This window comes from Ailuropoda melanoleuca, chromosome 7, assembly GCF_002007445.2.
Source record: "Ailuropoda melanoleuca isolate Jingjing chromosome 7, ASM200744v2, whole genome shotgun sequence".
Taxonomy (NCBI): domain Eukaryota; kingdom Metazoa; phylum Chordata; class Mammalia; order Carnivora; family Ursidae; genus Ailuropoda; species Ailuropoda melanoleuca.
In genome coordinates, this window is record NC_048224.1 from 53432723 (window position 1) to 53453313 (window position 20591).

Here is a 20591-nt window from a genome sequence, read left to right on the forward strand (position 1 = left end):
TCTTTCAGGTCACCATTCAGAAGAAAGTGGCCACAGCAAGTGGTCGGCTCACACAGAGAACAGGTCTTCCGTGTGAGGCGCCGCGGCAAGCACCTCACCGTGATTTCATTTGTTACAACCCCACCAGGCAGGCAAAATCGTTATTCCCACGTCATGTATGAGGGAGCTGAGCTTCTGAGGCCCCACGGCCAGAAGCCGGCAGAGCCACACCCGGCCAGCACTGCTCTGAGCTGTGTCCTGCCCCCACGTGCAGGTGACAGAGCCGGGCTGGCTGGGGCCTCCTCTCCCAGGTTGACCGCAGGCGCGAGAGACGTTTGGGGCTTCCCCTCAGGGCCCAGACTGGAACCTTAGCCAGAGGCCAACTTGCTCCTTCTAGCCCAAATGTTCTGAGTGGGAAAACATCCACATGGATAGAGGTTAAAAGAGAGCCAGGCCAAAACAAAAAACCAAAACAAAACAAAAGAACACCCGATCCACGTGGGATCAGATCAAGATATCCAAAGCCTAGGAAAATCAAATTGGCAGGGAAAAAATGGCTTAAAAAATTGTTTTTAAAGATTTTATTTATTTTTGTGAGAGAGAGAGTGCACGTGCACGTACACACACGAGAGAGAGAGAGAGAGAGAGAGAGAGAGAGAGAGAGAGAGAAGGGGCAGAGAGAGACTCAGGCTCAATCAGCCCCGATGCGGGGCTCAATCCCAGGACCCTGGGATCATGACCTGAGCTAAAGGCAGACTTAACCCACTGAGCCACCCAGGCGCCCCCACAAAATTGGGTTTTGATCATTTTCCCAAGGGTGTTAGAATACAGCCTTTTTTTTTTTTAAAGTAATCTCTACACCCAACATAGGACTTGAACTCACAACCCCAAGATCAAGCATTGCATGCTCTACAAACTGAGCCAGCCAGGCTCCCCTGGAATAGAGCCTTTTGACCCCCTATGCCCCATATTATTTAACCAGTCCCTTACTGATGGATGGCAATGGCGTTTCCTGTTTGTTACTATTACATTGTAGCTGTGACCATCTAAGTACCTTTACTGCCTGCAACTTATGCCAGAAGACAGACCCCTAAAACTGTAACTGCTGAGTCACAGAGCAGGAGTATTTTTAATTTTGACACATGCTACCAAGTTACTCCTAAAAGGTTGCAAAGTTGTACCTTCCCACCAATAGCACACACGGCCCATTTTCTCACATTGTCACCAATATTGGACATTCTCTTTTTATTGTGTGGAAAGGCAAGGAAATAGTCGTATCAGTTTTATCTGTGTGTCTTTCATTATTAGAGAGACTGAGGATCAGTCCCGGTTTATTAGCCATTTGGATTTCTTTTCATATATATACAAAGAATTCATCTCATTTGCCCAAATTTCTCACCTTTTTCTTATTGTTTTATAAGTGCTCTTTATATATTATGGATATTCATTATTTTTTTAAAAATATTTTACTTATTTGAGAGACACAGCATGTGCACCCACACACGAGCAGTGGGGGCAGAGCGAGAGGGAGAAGCAGACCCCCGCTGAGCAGGGAGCCCCGATATGGGGCTTGATCCCAGAACCCTGAGATCATGACCTGAGCTTAACTGACTGAGCCACCCAGGTGCCCCTGGATATTCATTCTTAAATATATTACAAGTATTTTTATCTGTCTTATCATTTGTTTATCATCTTTTCCTCACACACAAGTTTTTCCTTTTTAATTGGGTCAAGTTTCTTGATCTTCTTTCTTACAGTTTCAGAGTTTTATGCCACATGTAGAAAAGCTTCCCCTACTCTTGCTTTCTACAGTTATCAGTTCCAGCTCACCAGGATTCTTATCTTACCCATCCACTGGCCCGCCAGCCACCTGACCTTTCAATGACCCCGCACAGCTCTCCAGCCCCGAGGCAGAGCTCGGCCCCCAGGAGTCCCAGGGTCTGCTGGGACCAGGAAGCTTCTGGATGCCCAGCCCTGGCCTCAAGCTCTTCTCCAGCTCCGCGGCCACCCGGGGAGCTGCGGCCTGGATGGCATCCTGGATGTTGTGTAAGTCCCACTGGGTCCTCAGGAGGGCATCGTCTAGGGTGAAAAAGCCATCCCGGGTACGCCGCACTTGGGAGCAGACAGCAGTGGTCTTCAGCTCCAGGCCGATCTCATGCACCAGCCTTCGCAGCTGCTTCTGCGTCTCGTGCATGCACTGCACCTCTGCCGGGGACACACAACAGACCCGAAGGTGGGAGCACGGCCTCTGGTATCTGCTGATCTAGACCCTCACCCATGACACCTCTTGGCTGTGTGATAACCTTAGCAGCAGACCTTAGCTCGCTCTCCAAGGCTATGCTTATTCAAACTGTAGCCCAAGGGCCAGCCCTGAAAGCTGATTAGATGTGCAGAATCTTGGGCTCCACCCAGACCTGCAGAATCAGAGTTTTTTCAAAGACCCCCAAGAGATCTGTGGGCAGGTGAGCTTCCAGCAGGCTCCCTTGTCCAAGAATTAAGGCTCATCTGTAAAATGGGTGGTTGTGAGGCATCTTAAGAGATAATGTACATAAGGCGCTTATCACTGGGAGAGTCCTGGTCCGCACTCAAGGAGCCCTGTTAGTAGGAGAAGAGAGAAGGGAGGGAGAGGCCGAACTAGGGTGGGACCGGGGAGGTGAGGGTGTTGTCTGATGGCCCACTGCAACTTGGAACACTGCGAGGCACTGGAAAGGAACCACGGAGTATAACTTGCTCGCTAAGGTCTGGCTTCAGAGCGTAACTTGGCAGCAGACAGGATAGGATTTGTTCTGTGCGATGGGCCAAGTTCAGTCCCGGGCTGAGAAGGAATCTGGCCCCTGGTGCCTTAGCCAGCAGAGATCAGGGCTGGCACGTGCCGGCCTCTGGAAGCGCATTCCACAGTGGCTCCCCAAACCCAGGAGCCCCATCTCACTGCTCCAACTTCCTGGGGCAACTCACCTAAGAGGAATTCCGGAGGCGCGAAGGAGACACATCGGATGCCTGTTACCAGCATCGGGGACTTGCCCATGGGCCGAATCAAGCCTCTCACAGCCATATCGTAGGCCTCCTGGGTTTGCAAGTCCACGTTGGAGTACCTGGGGATCAGAAGGGGGCTGGCGTGGGACGGGGAGCTGGGCCCAGTTTACCCCTGGCCCTGCCCCACTCATGAAGAGCTTTCCTGAAGCTCTTCTTTTGCTTTCCATTTTCCCTGCCCCTCCAGCTGCCTTTTTCTCTGGCCCCTCCAATCCCCAAATGCAGGCTCTGCCCACCTCTGCAGTCTCCCTAGCTTCGGGTCAAGCACATGCTGCCTGCTCCCGCCCCCTGCCCCTAGATCAGATGATGTGGGTTCCTGGCTTTCCTCTCCACTAAATCATATACTCCCACTAAGGCTAGCTGGGGTCTCCTGTTCCCCCTTGGTCTCCCCAGGAGCTGGCCTGGCACAAAGAAACGCTCCTGAGTGCTGTGGAAGGAAGGGCTGGTTCACGTCTGCTTTCGGGCTTGAAAAAGAAGGTCCATGGAATCTGCTCCAGGGTGGGCGGAGCCTACAGGGAGCCCAGTGGGCACTTCTTACTCTTCCAGCACTTCCTCAAGAGCGCCTTTCAGGAAAGTGAGGATTGGGCCCCACTTACATCACCAGGGCCTTCTGATGGGAACCTTGGATCAGGGCCAGGATTCGGTCCAGCTTCTCTCTGGTCACATGGTCTGGAAAAGCCAGGGATGGTCAGGACATAAGTGCCCGCTGAGGACGTGCAACACACTGACAAACCAGCCCCATCCTCGGAACCTGCAGGGGTCCCAGAGCATCCTCTGGTCCCAGGGCTCCCAGTTAGGGGGTGGAGAGTCCTTTGAGACTTTTATGAAAGCCCAGGACTCTCTTCTCAGAAAGTTAGGCCTGAACTCAGCGTTGTGAGGACATTTTTAAGGGGCTCACAGACTCCAAGTTAAGAACAGTTTCTTCTGGAAATGAGGCTCAAAGCCGTAATACGACTTATCCAATATTCTAAGCCAGGTCCCCTGAGCCCCACTATGGGTTTTTTTTTTTTATGCCAGGGACCCTGGGAGGGAGAGTGCCATCTGTCTGAACACAGACACAGATGGCAAGAGGGAGTGGCTCTGCCTGCTGGTCCCACCAAGTGACTTGGGCAGGCAACTGCTAAGCCTGGGTATGCTCACAAACGGCTAGGAGGCTGATCCTGGGGTCCAGTGCGGCAGGTGCCAACTTCTGGCTCCAAAGGCCAAAGTTCTGGGCATAGGTGTGGTGACCAAAGGCCTGACAGCTTGGAAGGGCGTAGGCCTCTTATCCCCTCTGTCTGGCTTTCTTCATGCTGTTGTTTTATCTGAAATGTACCCACCACTGTCTCTTCCCTTCTCCTTTACAGCCCAGCTCAAATGCAGCCTCCTCCAGGAAGCCCTCCAGGAGCTTGTCACTTCTTTCTCCTGCCTCCTGCTGCTCTGCACATGGGTCTCTTTCCTGCATTTAATTTGTTTTGGTCTGGGTGGCTCAGTCGGTGAAGTGTCTACCTTCAGCTCAGGCTATGGTCCCAGGGTCCTGGGATCAAGCCCCACATCAGGCTCCCTGCTCAGTGGGGAACCTACTTCTCCCTCTGCCTGCAGCTCCCCCTGCTTGTGCTCTCTTTCTCTCTCTGATAAAATTTTTTTTAAATCTTTAATTTGCTTTGGTTTTAACATTATTTTTTAGTTATGTAATTGACATATGAATCTTCTTTAAGAAATTTATTTATTTACTTTTTACAGATTTATTTTATTTGAGAGAGAGAGCACATGCATACACGTGCACACAGGGGAAAGGGGCAGAGGGAGAAGATCTTAAGAAGACACCTCTCTCCTTTAAGAAATTTAGATCAGGGGGCACCCGGGTGGCTCCGTGGGTTAAGCATCCACCTCTTGATTTCTGCTGAGGTCATGATCTCAGGAACGTGGAATCAAGCCCGGTGCCAGGCTCCCCACTCAGTGTGGAGACAGCTTAAGATCTTTTCCCTCTGCCCCTTCTCCCTGCATGCATTCTCTCTCTCTCAAATAAATAAATAAATAAATAAAATCTTTAAAAAAAGAAAAAGAAAGAAAGAAACTTAGATCAGCATTAACAAGCATCTCCCCTCCTCCAAATTCCGGCTTCCTCCCTACCAGAGTGTCAAGGTGGTAACTGCCTTTGGACATGTTTTGTATGCCGACACACCCACATATCCAGATTATATAGTGTTACTCTGCCACGTTCTTCATCTGGCCCAGAAGACATAAAGGTGCACATTTGCCCTCCCTGCTAGACTGAGTTCACTAAGATTGGGGACCCCCTCTGATTCATCAAGAGCCTGGCACATGGCTGGTGCCCAAAAACATCTGTCAAAGAAGAAAACGTAATAGATCTTATGGAAAGTGCTAGAACATAGGGAGGGTAAGAAGTGAAGAACGAGCCATCCAGCCATCCATCCACCTACCCACCTCCCATCTACCTCTCCATCCATCACTAATTATCAGTTGATTACTGTTCTGAGAGTCCATCTAGGTCATCTGGGGGTTAGAGGAGCTTCCCTAAGGTGACATTTATGCCAGGTGGGGAGGCACAGGGGGAGCACAGGGCAACTGTACCTAGAAGACAGAATGATGTGCCCCAAAGCCTCCTATAGCCAGCCCAAACTTAGTGTGTTGGAGTCACTGAGGGCTGCATGGCCTGCACGGGGCTGAGCAGGGAGAGGAAGGGGGAGCAAATGCAAAGGCAGCCACAGCCGCTCTCCTCCCACCGCCCTGGGCTCCTGCGGGCTCTCACCATATGTTGACTTCTCCACCAGCCGCCCATCCTCACAGAAGTCATCTGTGGCTTTGCCCAGGAGGCCACGTACTGTGTAATCCTGCCAGGACAGGGAGAGAAAGATGTTAGAATCCCTGCTCGTCCTCAGCACTGAGGACGGAGGTGCCCCCGGCAGCTCCCACCTCCAACTTGCTAGACAGGCTGCACATGGGCGGGGGGGTCCTCAGGTCTCCACTCAGGGAGCCAAGCATTCAGCCCCCACCCAGCCACCCCACTGTCCCCCCAGGGAAGGGCACCAGACTTCCCTATGACAGAAAGCACCTGCCCACAAAGGGCGCTGCCCACCTCTCCAGCCAGACCTGACAACTTATCATGCCAGGCCCCTCCCAGTGCACCCTGCTGGCTTCTCCGCAGACTCCAAATAGGATCTGTGCAGCTAACGGCCTCAGCCACAAGGAAGCGATGATGCCAACGGTGAGAGTAATTTACGGAACATTTACCACGCGCCAGGGACTGTGCTAAGTACGTTGCATGTAGTTACTAACTTAACCTTCAGGGTAACCCTACGAGGAGCTACTCTTCTCTCGCCCATGTTACAGACGAGGAAATGGAGGATGTTAAGTAATCCACCCAGGGACCCGCAGCTGGCAGAGGGGCAGGAGCCGGTTTTGAACTGGAGCCGTTTGGCTCCAGAATCTGTGCTCTTAACCACTAAAACTGGAGGTTCTCTAACGCAGCACCTCTGTCCCCACTCGTGGTGCCGGACTCCACGGCCCCAGGCCAGATGCAAGCTCCCTGGTACCTGGACGGTGATGCCCACTGCTCAGTCTTGGGGGGAGAATGGAGTGGTGTCATGATCAGGCTCTGGGGTCGGAGAGATCCAGGTTCAAGCCGCAGTTCCGTTCCTTACAGCCTGCACGACCCTGAGCAAATGACATCCCCTCTCTGTGCCTCAGTGGTCTCATCCGTAAGGTGGGTTAACAGCAGATCCCACTTTGCAGGGAAGTTGTGAGGCATCCACGAGGGAGTCCAGGTGCAGTGCTCAGCGCAGAGCGGCCGGCATGTAGTAAGGCCAGCGGTCATTACCACACTATCCTTAGTCTCCCCCAGCACACGGCCATGAAACAATACTGGCTGCTGGCCTGGGTGTTCCCCCGTGGAGTCCTCTCAGCTTCAGATTCCTGCCAGTGAGCCCCAGGGAAAGGACCAGGGGCTAAACGAACCATCCCCAGCGCCCCCATACCTTGGTGAGGTGAGCGTTGTACATGCTGGTAAGGAGCCTGCGTCCGTGTCCCACGCCGAGCACTGGAAGACACCCAGGCTGATCTCACACCTGGCTCCCCCTTCCCATTTCGCTGGGAGCTCCAACCCCCACAACCACCACCAGAATATTTCCCTCTCCGATGCTAAAGCCAGCCAAGAGGGCAAGGACAGCTTCTACGGGGAGCAAGTGAGCTCCCCTGGGTAGATATGAAAAGGCAGGTTTCAGGGCCCACCCATTTATACTGACTCTGACCCATGGAGGGGAGGGGCCTCGGATCCTTAGTAAGCGCCCCAAGGGGTTCTGATGCACTCCAAAGAAAGAGACCGGTGGCCCAGTCACACAGACCTGCCCTCGAATCTGGGGTGGCTCTAAGCATGTCCATTAGCCTCCTTGGGCCTCAAGCTCCCCATCAGTAAAATGGGGATACAAGATACTGTCTTGATCCCTGTGGGTATTGTGAAGACTGAGGCAATGCATAGAAAGAAGTGAGCACAAAGGAAGGGCCCAATAAAGAGGCATTGTGGGGACTCCCTGCCTTTTCCTGGCTGTTTCTCCCTCTGGCCGGAGGACAGAATGACCCTCCATTCACTCCTGGAGAGGGAGGACAGGGAGAGGGAGCATGAGATCATGTCTGCCTGCCTGTGCCCCAGGAAGTGAGACAAGGGGACTGTGACTACCGTGCATGGAGGATGTGGCCTGGGGACACAGATGGTTCATGACTCAGGGCTTTGTATGTCTAGCTCCAGCAACATTCAGACCCTGGCCAGTGGGGCCAGAGTCATGTGCTTGGCTACCCCACACAAGTGATGACACTTTTTGCTCCCTGGACCAGGGGCATTCACTAGCCACATGATCCAGACCGAGTCACCTAAGCTCCTGGAGCCTTCTTTTTTTCATAACAATCATCAACTATTTACCTAATAAGGTTGTTGTCGTGAAAACACGTGCACAAAGGGTTTCGTACCGCATGTCACATGCAGGAATCACTTGATAAAGGTGGGCAATTGTGATATGCCCCCTTCCACCAGCTGACCAGACTTGGGGCAGGAATCAGGGGAGGAAGGCAGCAGCGGGAAATGGCAGTCAGGCTGGAAGTGGGCTGGGTTCATGGTAGCTCCCCGGTCTTCTCCCAAGACTGTATTACTGCACCCCCGGGCTCACCACATCACCTACCAAGCACCCCAGATGCTTGGGCATCCAGCCGGTGTCCCACACCAATCTTCAGCCTGGTGAATGCTGGTCCGCAGACTAGAAAGAAACAAATGAGGTCCCTTTCCTCAATGAATCCAGCCTCCAGGATGACTTTAGCCTGCATCATGGTCTCATTCCTAGGATGCAGCCTTGTGGAGCCCAAACCAGGATCAGGCTGGACTCGGAGGCTTCCCCACCACGGAATCTGGGGCCTAGAACCATTTCCTCAGTTCCCTGGGCCCAGAAAAAGGGCTTGTTACTCTGCCTATCATCGTTCCTCTGGTGAGAGGCTTTGAGGGGACTGGGCAGAACACTGGGACTCAACTTCCCTACTCAGCTGCGGCAGAAGAGGAGTCCTGGGCACCCCCGTAAGAAAATAGAGGTGGTAAGTTCCTGAAGGCGGGGCCTGGGTCCCAAGTTCTAACCCTAGGGCCCAGAACTCACTAGGTGCTCAGGAAATAACTAGTGAGGGGTGCCTGGGTGGCTCAGTTGGTTAAGCACCTCCCTTCAGTTCAGGTCCTGATCCCAGGGTCCTGGGATGGAGTCCTGCATTGGGCTCCTTGCTCAGCAGGCAATCTGCTTCTCCCTCTCCCTCCGCCCCTCCCCTTGCTCACATACTCTCTCTCAAATAAATAAATAAACATTTTAAAAATTAAAATAAAAACATTTTTAAAATGTGGGGTTTTGTGTATCAATTATATCTCAATAAAGCTATTTAAAAAAAAAAAAGACTGCATGCAAGAATGAGCCAGAAGCATATACACTTCTATAGACCAAAAGGTATCTGGGAGAAGGATACAGGATGGTTAAGTGCCCATTGAATCCAGGCTATGTTACTTAATGTCAACACTAAGGCTCAGTTTCCTCATTTGTGAAATGAGAACAGGACCCACCTCACAGGGCTGTGATGAGGATTTAGTGAAATGGTACTTGGTAAAAGCTTAACACAGTACGTAGTAGAGAAGAAATCTTCAGTCCATTATACTTGTTATTGCTACACTGTAGAGTCACTAAATATCACAGCCGAAGGGATTTTAAGTGGCTTCTGGTCAAACCCCTCAGTCTTCCTAATCTTGTCTAGTGACAGGGAGCTCACTACAACTAGTTTCATTCTTGGGCAGTTTTGTTGACTAAGAAAGTCACTCTTTCCCAAGAGCCCCAAACTCCCACCTTAGGACCACCTGAGGGTCTCAATTCCCATCTGGAGTCCCAGAATAGTTAAAAGGGGTCAGCAAGCTACAGGCCACAGGCTAAATCCTCAAGCCTGTTTTTTTAATGGCCCATGGGTTAATTTTTTTTCATTTTTAATGATCTCCAAAAAAAACAAGAAAATATTTTGTGACAGAGGAAAATTATATGAAACTCAAATGTCACTTTCCATAAATAAGATTTTATTAGAACCCAGCCAGGCTCATTGCATTCCATATTGCCAACAGGTTCTTGGCACTACAATGGCAGAACTGGGCCTGCAAAGCCTAAAATATTTGCTATCTGGCCCTTTCCAGGAAAATTTGCCGATTCCCAAATTCTTCATCCCCACTGTGGCCCTTCAAGGATCTGGGACAAGAGTCTGAGCACTGACTGGGACACTGACTCGGCAGAGACTGCCTGGGAAGTGACACCCAGGCCCCTGCCCGAATGTGCCTTACCCAGCGGATGGTTGGTGAGGGTGGGCACACTCGTGGCGGTGAGAGTAAGCGCCTTCTCTTCACCGTCTCCCACGGGGCCCAGCAGGAAACGAACACGCTGTTCGGGGGCAGGAGCCCTCCCAGCATTGACACCTGAATACACAAAGGTAAAAGATACCAGGTCAATTCTGTCCGAGGACCTGGGGGAGGTGGGACAGAGAGGTACGGAGATGAAAAGGAGAAAGCCCACGATGTAGTGAATAGCGGCAGCTAAGAAACAGGCTTGGGTTCAAATTCTAACTCTATTACTTAGGACAACAGACCCTACGGTTTAGCTCTCTGAGCGCAGGGGAAAGTGAGAAGTAAGGGAGCATACAGACTACAAGATTAGAAAAGCGCTCTGCCCAGAGGACTGGGTCACATGACTTTATTTTGCCAGGAGCATCAGAAGCGGAGAACCGGAGCCGGATGGTGGGTCGGTTCGAGGCGCTCACCCTTCAGAAGCTGCAACTCCACGGTGTCCCGCAGGTGCTTCCATTTTAGCCCCGGGGGCTTGTAGACCGCGAAGAGCCCATGCAGCCGCGCCAGGCCGCGGGACCCCATGCCCGAAGCCCGCGGCGTCGGCTGGTGAAACAGCCGCACCTGAACGGAAGTGCCGTACGGTCCCACGCCCAAATATGGTCCTGACCATGGGTGCCGCCATGTTTCGCAGCCGGAAGAGGTTCCTGTCTTATTGGCCTCGGGGAAAACGCGCGGAGGAGAGGGAAGTAAGGTCCGGCGCTGACCCCTAAGCGGGTCCCACTTGGGGACTCTTTCTGGGAGTGAGGGGAAGTGGGGAGACTGTTGCTTCGGTGGAAGTAGGTGATAGGTCGCTTGGATTTCCTTCTCAGACTTAGCGATAGGGCCCTCTCCTGTCCGAACTACGATTTTTCTCCTTCAAAGGCCCTTCCGGGCGCTCGGCGGCCGGACGGGTTTGCGGCCTCCGCCCTCCGCGCGCACCCTCCCGCGGCCGCCGGGCTGCCATGGCGACGCTGCTGCGCTCGGCCCTGCGCCCTCTCCGCCAGCTCGGCGGCCGCCGAGGGCCGGCTGCAGGCAAGTGGCGGAGGCGGGAGGGAGGCCTGGGGCGCCAGGCTCGTCTGACCGCGGCCTTTTTCTTGCCCAATAGATGTGCGGCTCCGAGGCGTGCGCCATGGCGCCGGCCTGCTCTACCCGGGGCACATCCCCACCTCCCCGCTGCAGAAGCTGCTGCTGGCCGCCGGCTCGGCCGGAATGTCTCTCTATAACCCGTACCGCCACGGTAAGGTCGCCCGCCGCCCAGCGCTTTCGGGAGGGCAGCGGGGGGTCGGCGCGCGCCCTTGTCTGGGGAACCAGGGCAGGTGCCCACCTCTCTTTACCCGTCTCCTGGAGAATAGACTAGGTCGGGTTTCCCAAACCTGGCTGCATCCCACCATCCCGCGCAAGGTTCACAAAAAGGCAGATGCCTGGGTCCCACCCTGAGCTCAGTCCGAATCAGCCCGAGCTTGGGGAGGGGAGGGGCCGAAGGGACAGCATTTTTAAATAAACTACCTACCGGAAGATTCTGTCGTCCAGCCACGTTGAGAACCCGTGGACTAAATAGATGTAAACAACGTTTGTTATAACATACGTCAAATTATAACATCCCGCTAAAAATTAAAGTTTATGAGGTCAGACACCCTGACTGCCCTGTTACACTCTGTCAGCGTATTTTAGATTGTGCCTGGCACATAGCAGATGCTCAATAAATGTTTGGTGGATGTATGACTGGAACATCTTAGGCAGGATTCTAAGTCTGGAAGGTGTTATTTACTCCTATTAAGAGAAATGACAATGCTAACTGCTCACTGAGCCCTTATGCTGGGTGCTCACAGCACTAAATGTTTTATATGCACGATATTCTTGATTTTTCACATTAACCCTGTAAGAAAGGTATTCTCCACATTTCATAAATCAGTACCCTGAGGGTTGGAAGTGTGAAGCATTTTGCATAAGTTCACTTAGTAATTGCACCTGAACCCAAACCTAGCTCTCTGATATCAAAGCCTGTAATCAAAGGAGGCATGATATTCTGTTGTAATAATGGGTGTAAAAGTGATTTATAAACTCTTTAGAACACTTTGCTAACCAGAGCCACCTCAGCCCATTAGATAAATAACAATGACAATGACTGTAGGTACATGGATTGAGCCCCTGCCATGTGCCAGGTGATTTGATAAATGTTTAACAGGAATCCTTCTAACTAAGAGGCAGATAGGATTTTAGTTTATCATGTAGGAGACAGGCTCAGACGCAGGCCAGTAACTTACTTACGATCATATCTTCCATTTGTCCCCATTTCTTTGCTTTCAGACATGGTCGCAGTTCTAGGGGAGACCACAGGACACCGTGCCCTGAAGGTCCTCAGGGACCAGATGAGAAAGGATCCAGAGGGTGCCAAGATCCTGCAGTAGGTCCCAGCTGTGCCTGGGGGACTGGGGCTATTCTCTGGGGATCCTGATCTCTCTGGAGTCACATTGTGTTCCCCTAGGGAGCTCTTCTTGATGCTCTGGCCGTGGAGGGCTGTGCACGCTGGGCACTGCCCAACTCCATGGGTGCCATTCACAGACACACTATGATGACCCATGGGTAGTGCAGTGTGGTGGCCTCAGCCCAGTTCCCACCACAGGGCCCTCTGCCTTCCCATAGCTCCCATAACAGGCTAGCTATAACCCCCACCCCTGCGGCGTCCTTTGTGAGTACCCTGATCACACCTGAGGCTTGCTCCCTAGATGATGCCACTGCAGGCAGGAACCATGACCTTATCTTGTGGTAGTCTCCTCAGTCCCTGCCACCGTCCTGGCCAGAAGCAGGAGCTGCTGTAGGATTTGTGGCCCTGTTGTTGCTCTCTGCCCCATTCACCTCCCACACCCTTGCTCTAGCTGGACGTCTCATCTGCCTTTGCTGCTGCCCTCACAGTACCTAAGTCCTGCCTTCTGCCTTGCAGAGAGCGTCCCCGGATCTCGCTGTCCACCCTTGACCTGGATAAGCTCCGTAGTCTGCCTGAGGGCTCCTTTGGCCAAGAGTATCTCCGTTTCCTGGATGTAAATGTGAGTTTCCAGCTTCTGTGCATTTGGCAATCACTAGGAAAGGCAGAGAAGGGCATGGGAGTGACGTCCTGAGGAAGGAGTCCTGATTAGCCATCATGGGCAGGTGTGCTTTTTGTCTCTTGTGCCAAGGCTTTGTCGGGTTCTGTGGGACAGGCAAATGGGCCAGGAACTCCAGGCAATAATACTGGCCAGTATCTAATAGCCGCTCAGTGGGTGTCAGCCGCCAGGCTCACACTGATCTTGCCGAACCCTCCCAACAGGAAAGTTCATGCTTGACCCTCCCTGTCGAGTATGTCCTATTATTATCCCTTTTGGTAGATGAAGAAATGAGGCTCAGAGCACTTAAGCAACTTGATGATTTCATAAAGCCAGTATGAATGGAGCCAGTATTCGTACTCATGTCATGCCTTTTTTTTTTCTTTTTTTAAGATTTTATTTTTAAGTCTGTCTCTGTACCCAGTGTGGGGCTTGAACTCACAACCCCAAGATTAAAAATTGCATGCTTCGGGGCTCCTGGGTGGCACAGTCGTTAAGCGTCTGCCTTCGGCTCAGGGCATGATCCCAGCGTTCTGGGATTGAGCCCCACATCGGGCTCCTCCGCTAAGAGCCTGCTTCTTCCTCTCCCACTCCCCCTGCTTGTGTTGCTTCTCTCGCTGGCTGTCTCTCTCTGTCAAAAAAAAAAAAGGGAAAACAAAATTGCATGCTTCACCAACTGAGCCAGCCAGGTGTCCCCAGATCATGCTCTTAACTGCTGTATTATGTCCCCATGTTCTAGAGACAGTGCTGTCTGCAGGGAATGACAAGTTGTGGCACTCTCTGCCCCAGGCAAGGAGGACAGGAGCTGGTGGGGAGAGTCCCAACTGCTGAGGAACTCATTGACCTGTTCAGGATCTGCCATGTACCACCCATGGTTCCAGGTGCTGGGGATAGCACGGTGAACCAGACAGACAAAGTCCTGCTCTCGTGGCGCTAATATTCTGGTTTGGGGAGGAAATCAAGTAATAAAAGAAAACATTTCATATAAAAATTCAGGTCAGATATTTATTGACTACTTGGAACGTATGACACTGTTCTCAGTAATCGAGATCCAGCGAATGAAACCTGCAAAGAGCCGGCCTGTGTGGGGCTTCCATCCCAGCGGATGGTGCTGTGAGAACAGCATCCTGAGAGAGGACAGGGAAGCGGGTCGGAGGTGCCACTTCCGATAGGGAGGTCACAGGAGGCTCCTCTGAGGAGACGCAGAAGAGGAGGAGCCAGCCCTGAGGAGAGATGAGGAGGGACAGGGGTACTGGCAAGTGTGAGAGCCTGTGTGTTTAAAACAAGGAAGGCGGGGCGCCTGGGTGGCTCAGTGGGTGAAGCGTCTGCCTTCGGCTCAGGTCATCTCAGGGTCCTGGGATCGAGCCCCAAATAGGACTTCCTGCTCAGCGGGGAGCCTGCTTCTTACTCGGCCTCTCCCATCTGCTCGTGCTGTCTCACTGTCCCGCTCATGCAAGCACTTTCTCTTTCTCTCTCTCTCTCGAATAAATAAGTAAAATCTTTAAAAAACAAAAAAGAAAAGGAAAACTGAAAAGAGAAAGACCGACCAACGTGGCCATATAGGAGTGAGTGGAGGAGAGGCAGCCAGTGGCTGGGAGGAGAGTGGGCCCAGACCCTGCCCCTGTGGGAAGAAGTCTGTGTTTTGTAACAGGAGCAATAGAAAACATTGAAGGTTTCAAGCAGGATAGGAACATGACCTGATTTGTATAAAAGGACCTTAGAATAACAGCTGGGCCGCCTTCCCTGTCCCAGCCCCTCCATGCCCGTATACACATACCCCATCAAATCCCCTCTGTCAGGTGGCTCTCCAGCCCACTCCAGGTTGCTCTAGAGCTAGGCTTCTCGGCCTCAGTGCTTACTATTGACTTTTTGGGTCAAATAATTCTTTTTTGTTTATTTTTATTTTTTAAAATTAATTTGAAAGAGAGCACGAGTTGGGGGGAGGGAAAGGGGGAAGGAGAAGCAGACTCCCTGCTGAGCAGGGAGCCCAACACAGGACTCGATCCCAGGAACCTGAGATCATGGCCTAAGTCAAAGGCAGAAGCTTAACCACCTGAGCCACCCTGGCGCCCCAGAAACAGATAATTCTTTGTTTGGAGGGGCTGCCCGGTGCTTTCCAGGATCGTTTTCAGCATCCCTGGCCCCTCTCCCTAGATGCCAGTAGCGCCCCCTCTAAGTGATGACAGCCCAGATCTCTGCGGACATGGCAGACATCCCTCAGTGGACAGTTGAAAAGCTACCGCTCTAGAAGATGATTTGTCCCTGAGAGAACAATCTGCTCCCCATACTCTCCTGACACCTGCTCCTGCCCTGTTTTCCACCATCTCCTCAGTTTTCACCAGGCAGCAAGTTACTTCATCAATGGGAAACCCATCAGGGTGGCCGCCTTCTTCTGAAGTCCCCAGAGCCTTTCATCTTGTTGCTGTGGAGGGGATGGGACTGCCAGGGCCTCCCTGGGCAGCCTGCCCAGTCGCAGCCCTAGTTGTGATAATAGCCATAGAGATTGTGACACTTGCCGGGCACTGAAACCAGCAGCCCACAGGATGTGAAGGAACACCTTTGTCCCAGCAGAGATTGAGATCGAAGTTCAAGGTGAGGCCACTCTTCCTGAGGCTGTCTTTGGTAGGGGAGTATGGTCATCTTGTGGCATCCAGATTATGGGCCTGGGCTCTGGAGTTAAGACCAGCCTACATTAGAATCCTGCCTCTCTTCCCCGCTTTATGGCCCTGGGCAAATCATTTGACCTCTCTGAGCCTCATACTGCTTATCTGAGGTCAGGTGACCTAATGTTTATCCTCCAAGGCACTTAACATGGCTTGTAATTAATGATGTTAAGGCTACTGGCTTTGGAATCCAGTAGACTTTGTTTCCAATCCTGATTTAGCCACTTGATTAGCTGTGTGATATTGGGCAAGTTAATTTCTCTGAACCTCATTTTTCTTACCTTTATCTGAGGCTCCTAAGTACCTACCCCCCGATGGTTGTGAAGATGCCTTATGATGATACATGTAAAGGACTTCATACAGTGCTGGCATATAGTAGGCACTCAGTAAACACGGTTGCTATCACTCTGATCACCCTCAGCTTCACATGGCATGTAGAACGCCCTAGAGAAGAAATTGGGAACTGGGACCCAGTGAGATCACAGATGCAGACCAAGGCCCTGAGCCAGCAGCCCCAAAGCAATGAAGACATCAAATCCTTTGGTCTCTGGACAGGCTGAGACCATGCTTTGGGAACAGGAACACTGGCTGCTCCCGTTCTGCATGGATGCTGCTGAGGACTCAGAGAGGCAGTGGGTGGGTCAGAGAAGGACAGTTGTCATCCCTTCCTGGGCTCAGAAAAGCCCCTGGAGATACAACAGTGAACAAAGCAGCCAGCAGCCGTGTGCAGCTGAAAGGCCACTATAGCACCACGCAGAGAAAGCGAACACAAGCCGATAGGTCGCTTCAGTCTGCTGTTAGCCACTTCAGTAAAAGCGAAAAGAAACAGGTGGAATTAACTTTAATAACCTATTTTATTTAACCCCGTGTACTGAAAATACTATCATTTCAACATGTAATCGATATTTCTAAATTACTGGGATTTCACATTGTGTTCTTTATACCAAGGCTTCGAAACCCAGTGTGCCTTTTATGCCTGCTACAGCATAACTAGGTTGGAACTGTCCCGTTTCCAGGCTCGGTGGCCACCTGGGCTGAGTGGCTGCCGTAGTGGAGAGTCCAGGTCTACAAAACGGGCGCATGTACTGCGTATCACAGTACAAGGTACGGGACCCTGCAAGAGGCCCTAACATGGACCTGAGCAGTCTGAATCTCACAGACAGCCTCCCTGCAGCGGTGACACTTAAGGCGAGTCAGAAAGGACAGGTGGAATTGTCAAGGTGAAGCTGCGGGTGGTGGGGGAGAGCACCCTAGGCTGGGAGCAGCTCGTGTGAAGGATCGGGGCCGGGGCGCCTGGCTGGCTTAGTCAGTGAAACATGCAATTCTTGATCTTGGGGTTATGAGTTCAAGCCCCATGTTGGGCATAGAGATTACTTAAAAAAATTAGGGCCGCCTGGGTGGCACAGTCAGTCAAGTATCTGACTCTTGGTTTTGGCTCAGGTCGTGATCTCCGTGTCCTGGGATCGAGCCCTGCGGCGGAATGCACACTCAGCACAAGTCTGCTTGGGATTCTCCCTCACCCTATGCCCCTCCCGTGTGTGTGCATGAGCCGTCTCTCTCTCTCTCTCTCTCTCTCTCAAATATATAAATATTATTTATTTGGGTGAGGGAGAAGCAGAAGCAGGCTGCCCACTGAGCAGGGAGCCCAACACTGGGCTCCATCCCGGGACCCCAGGATCATGACCTGAGCTGAAGGCAGATGCTCAACCAACTGAGCCACCCAGGCGCCCACCCCAAAATTAAATCTTTAAAAAGGAAAGTATCAGGGGCCTTGGAAGCTTCTTTTTTCCTTTTCTCCCCATTTTATTTCTAATTGTAGTTAAAAAAAAACAAACAAACAACAACATACCATGGGGTAAGATAAGATAACGTAAGAGTTGCCATCTCAGGGGCGCCTGGCTGGCTCAGTCAGAAGAGTGTGTGACTCTTGATCTCAGGGTTGTGAGTTCTAGCCCCATGTTGGGGGTAGAGTTTAAAGGAAAAAAAAAAAAGTTGTCATCTTAACCATCTCCAAGTGGACAGTTCAGTCATTTAAATATATTCACATTGTTGTAAAATCAACCTTCAGAGCTTTTCCATCTTGTAAAACTGAAACCTTAGCCCCTTAAACAACTGTCACTTCCTGCAACTGCCAGGAGCTTCTCTGCCATAAATTCCAGCAGGCTTGGACCTTATGTGTGAGTCAGGGTCGGCCAAGAGGGTGTGAGCGCCACTCTATTCCCTGCCCAAGGACTCCCCTGTTGGCAAGTACGGACGGAAACAGTCCATGGTGTGAATCTGGTGGGAGTGGCTGACAGTCAAGGAGAGGCTGGCCAGTGTGGCCTTGGGAACAGTTGGGAGGAGATGTAGGGAGGTTCACGGTTGTCAGAGGGTCTCCCCAGATACCCGCGCACCCACCCGATTCGTGGACAATGAGGAGCTAGCCTATGTGATCCAGCGGTACCGGGAGGTTCACGACATGCTCCACACCCTGCTGGGGATGCCCACCAACATCCTGGGTGAGTGGTAGCCCGCAGCCACCTTGAGAGTGGGGATGGGCAGGGTGGGAAAGGGTGTTCTAGCCAGCCTGCCCACCTGGGTCTGTCACCCACCAGTCAGCCGGCTCAGTGCCTCATTTTCTGCTTTCTGAGCATCGTGGTAGCGTCTGTGGCACGCATCCCCTCTCCGTCCCGCATCCCCTCTCCGTCCCGCTGCCTCTGTGGTTCCTGAGCTGACGGAGCAGCACCCAGGCATCGGGGCTCTCTGCTCGGAAGCCCTCCGCAGCTCCCTGAGGCCTGTAGGAACCACCCTGGACTTCTCAGCCTAGCTTTCGGAGTCCTCTGCACCCTGACCCCAAGCTTCCTTCCCAGCCCTTATCTCCTTCTGCTCTTTCTTGGACCCTCTCCTTCACCCCAAGCCAAGTGCTCCAAGGCCCAGCCTAGGCCAGGACTGGGCACGGCCAACCCCAGTAGAGATCAGAGAGGAGCAGACGCTTTGCTCCACACTGCCAGGAACACCATGGCCTCTCCTCCTGGGCCCTTCTCACCTCCCACCCCATTCTTCACCCTGCCCCCCAGGGGAGATCGTGGTGAAGTGGTTTGAGGCTGTCCAGACCGGCCTACCCATGTGCATCCTGGGTGCCCTCTTTGGACCAATCCGACTCAGTGCCCAGTAAGTTCTCAAGCAGCGAGGGGTTGGGGGAGGGCCCAGAGGAGCCAGGCTCCAGGAAATGGGACAAGCATGCAGCCTTCCTGAGCAGCCCTAATGGTTCTCCAGGAAGCCGGGGTAGTAAGAATGTGGCAGAAGGGTGCAACTGGCCTGGCGCTGGGTCTCCAAGGCAATGAGTGAAGCCTGGATGTTTCACAGGACTCTAGGGTCCCCTGGGCCGGGCCTCCGTGTTGGGTCAGAACATGGAGTTGAGGGGGTAGGATGCCAAATGCAGTGCTAGTTCCTAGAGTTAGGTAACCTTTGATTTAAATCGGGGCTTTGGCGTATTCAAAATGTGTGGCTTTGAGCACCAGATTTTACCTCACTGAGTTTCTGTTTCCTCATCTGCTAATGGCGATAATAACTACCTTCTTTTTAAGGTGTTTGTGAGGACTGAGAAAATGCACATGAACTTCTGGGCACAGGGCGTGCCCGGCCCCGGGGACCTCATGTCTTTTCTCCTCTGCTGCCCCACAGGAGCCTGCAGGTGCTGGTTTCGGAGCTGATCCCGTGGGCCATGCAGAATGGGCGCAGAGCCCCGTGCGTCCTCAACCTGTACTACGAGCAGCGCTGGGAGCAGCCCCTGCTAGCTCTGCGGGCGGAGCTGGGCATCACAGAGCCCCCCACCGTGCACGTCAGGGGCCCGGCCTAGGCCCTGAGCCGCTGCCCACCCCCCACACACCTGCTCTAGGGGCAGAGGACTCTTTGGCCATTACCTTGGTTCCTTTTCTTTGAACACAGACCCCTGGACGTCATTTGTCGTAATTTGTCATAACCACTGATAATGGCTTTGAGGACCCCCCAGGAAGGAGCAGGCAGTGCAGCGGGGTTCCCAGGGGAGCCAGGAGCTGCCCAAAGAGCACTGGGTGTGAGCAAGAATCAGTCGTCCAGCCTGGTGCTGGGGTGTCTCAGGTCCACGACTCCTGTTCTGCACCCGTCCCTGCCGTCCCTGCCAACGAGGGTTTTCTGGGTGCCAGGCTGGGTGTCCTCCGGGAGGAAGGGTTTCACCAGTTCCAAAGACCTGAGAAGGGGCAGGTGAGTCTCCACTGTCTGAATAAAGTCTGCCATCAGACCAAGTGTGCGCTCTCCTGCCTTTGCCCAGTACTGCCCGGGGCTCTGGGAGCCTTGGGCCTTTGAGCACCACGAGCAGACATCCCCTCCAGCAGACGTCCCCTCCAGCAGACGTCCCCTCCAGCAGGCGTCCCCTCCAGCAGGCGTCCCCTCCAGCAGGCGTCCCCTCCAGCAGGCGTCCCCTCCAGCAGGCGTCCCCTCCAGCAGACGTCCCCTCCAGCGACATCCCCTCCGGCCTGAGCTTCAGCTACTTATCTTCTGTTGTTTGGTCTGAAGTCAGTCTGGGATTCAGATTCCTAATTCCTCCATTGTTTTCCAGCAGAGGGATTTAGGGCAGGTTTGTTCCCCTCCTCTCAGCCCAATTCATCATCAGTAAAAGGGGAAGAGAACCAACACCCACCTCCTAGGATTCCTGTGAGGATTTTGGAAGGGCTTCAGAGGAAGGGCCCCAGGGGCAGAAAGCGATTATCCCTAGTGTGTTCTCAGGTGAGAAGCCAGCTGTGAGGCTGCTGGTCATTTTGGAGTGGCACCCAGTTATTTTCTTTGGGTCGGGACCAAGGAGTGGGGACAGGCAGGGTGAAAGTATCACTGCAAGACTGGCTAGCCCTGTCTTGGGATTTAGAACCAGAAACACTCTCAAGATGGCAGAGCCTTTAGAGTTCTGGGGAGCCAGCTCACCATTATGTGGATAGGACAACTAAGGCC

General features: G+C 52.7%; 2 protein-coding genes across 3 annotated transcripts; one reads left to right on the forward strand and one right to left on the reverse strand.

Annotated features, from left to right (window-relative positions):
• Positions 1–812: 812 nt before the first annotated feature.
• On the reverse strand, positions 813–10550 carry TRUB2 (TruB pseudouridine synthase family member 2). The gene is made up of 8 exons (XM_002915224.4): positions 10321–10550; positions 9848–9979; positions 8181–8255; positions 6987–7048; positions 5762–5843; positions 3606–3678; positions 2935–3071; positions 813–2184 (listed from the first exon to the last, which is right to left on the reverse strand). Exons 1-8 carry the CDS (start codon positions 10427–10429, stop codon positions 1823–1825), a joined length of 1032 nt encoding a protein of 343 aa, XP_002915270.1. The 5' UTR covers positions 10430–10550; the 3' UTR covers positions 813–1822.
• Positions 10551–10604: 54 nt separating this feature from the next.
• COQ4 (coenzyme Q4) lies at positions 10605–19891 on the forward strand. Of its 2 annotated transcripts, XM_034664607.1 has the most exons (7): positions 10605–10918; positions 10992–11123; positions 12194–12290; positions 12828–12930; positions 17998–18127; positions 18686–18779; positions 19293–19891. In XM_034664607.1, the coding sequence occupies exons 1-7, from the start codon at positions 10849–10851 to the stop codon at positions 19465–19467; spliced, it is 801 nt and encodes a 266-aa protein (XP_034520498.1). In that variant the 5' UTR covers positions 10605–10848; the 3' UTR covers positions 19468–19891. The 2 variants fall into 2 exon arrangements, with proteins under 2 accessions (XP_034520498.1, XP_034520499.1); XM_034664608.1 differs by lacking the exons at positions 17998–18127; positions 18686–18779.
• Positions 19892–20591: the final 700 nt, after the last annotated feature.

Bases quoted from the DNA above. Each gene is read 5' to 3' on its own strand.
- TRUB2 (XM_002915224.4), bottom strand. From the start codon at position 10,429: ATGGGGTCCCGCGGCCTGGCGCGGCTGCATGGGCTCTTCGCGGTCTAC. The intron at 7,049-8,180 runs GTAGGTGATGTG...GGTGTCTTCCAG, and splicing joins CCAAGCATCTGGGGTGCTTG to TGCTCGGCGTGGGACACGGA. The intron at 3,072-3,605 runs GTAAGTGGGGCC...TCTGATCCCCAG, and splicing joins CATCAGAAGGCCCTGGTGAT to GTACTCCAACGTGGACTTGC.
- COQ4 (XM_034664607.1), top strand. From the start codon at position 10,849: ATGGCGACGCTGCTGCGCTCGGCCCTGCGCCCTCTCCGCCAGCTCGGC. The intron at 18,128-18,685 runs GTGAGTGGTAGC...CCTGCCCCCCAG, and splicing joins GATGCCCACCAACATCCTGG to GGGAGATCGTGGTGAAGTGG. The intron at 18,780-19,292 runs GTAAGTTCTCAA...GCTGCCCCACAG, and splicing joins CCAATCCGACTCAGTGCCCA to GAGCCTGCAGGTGCTGGTTT.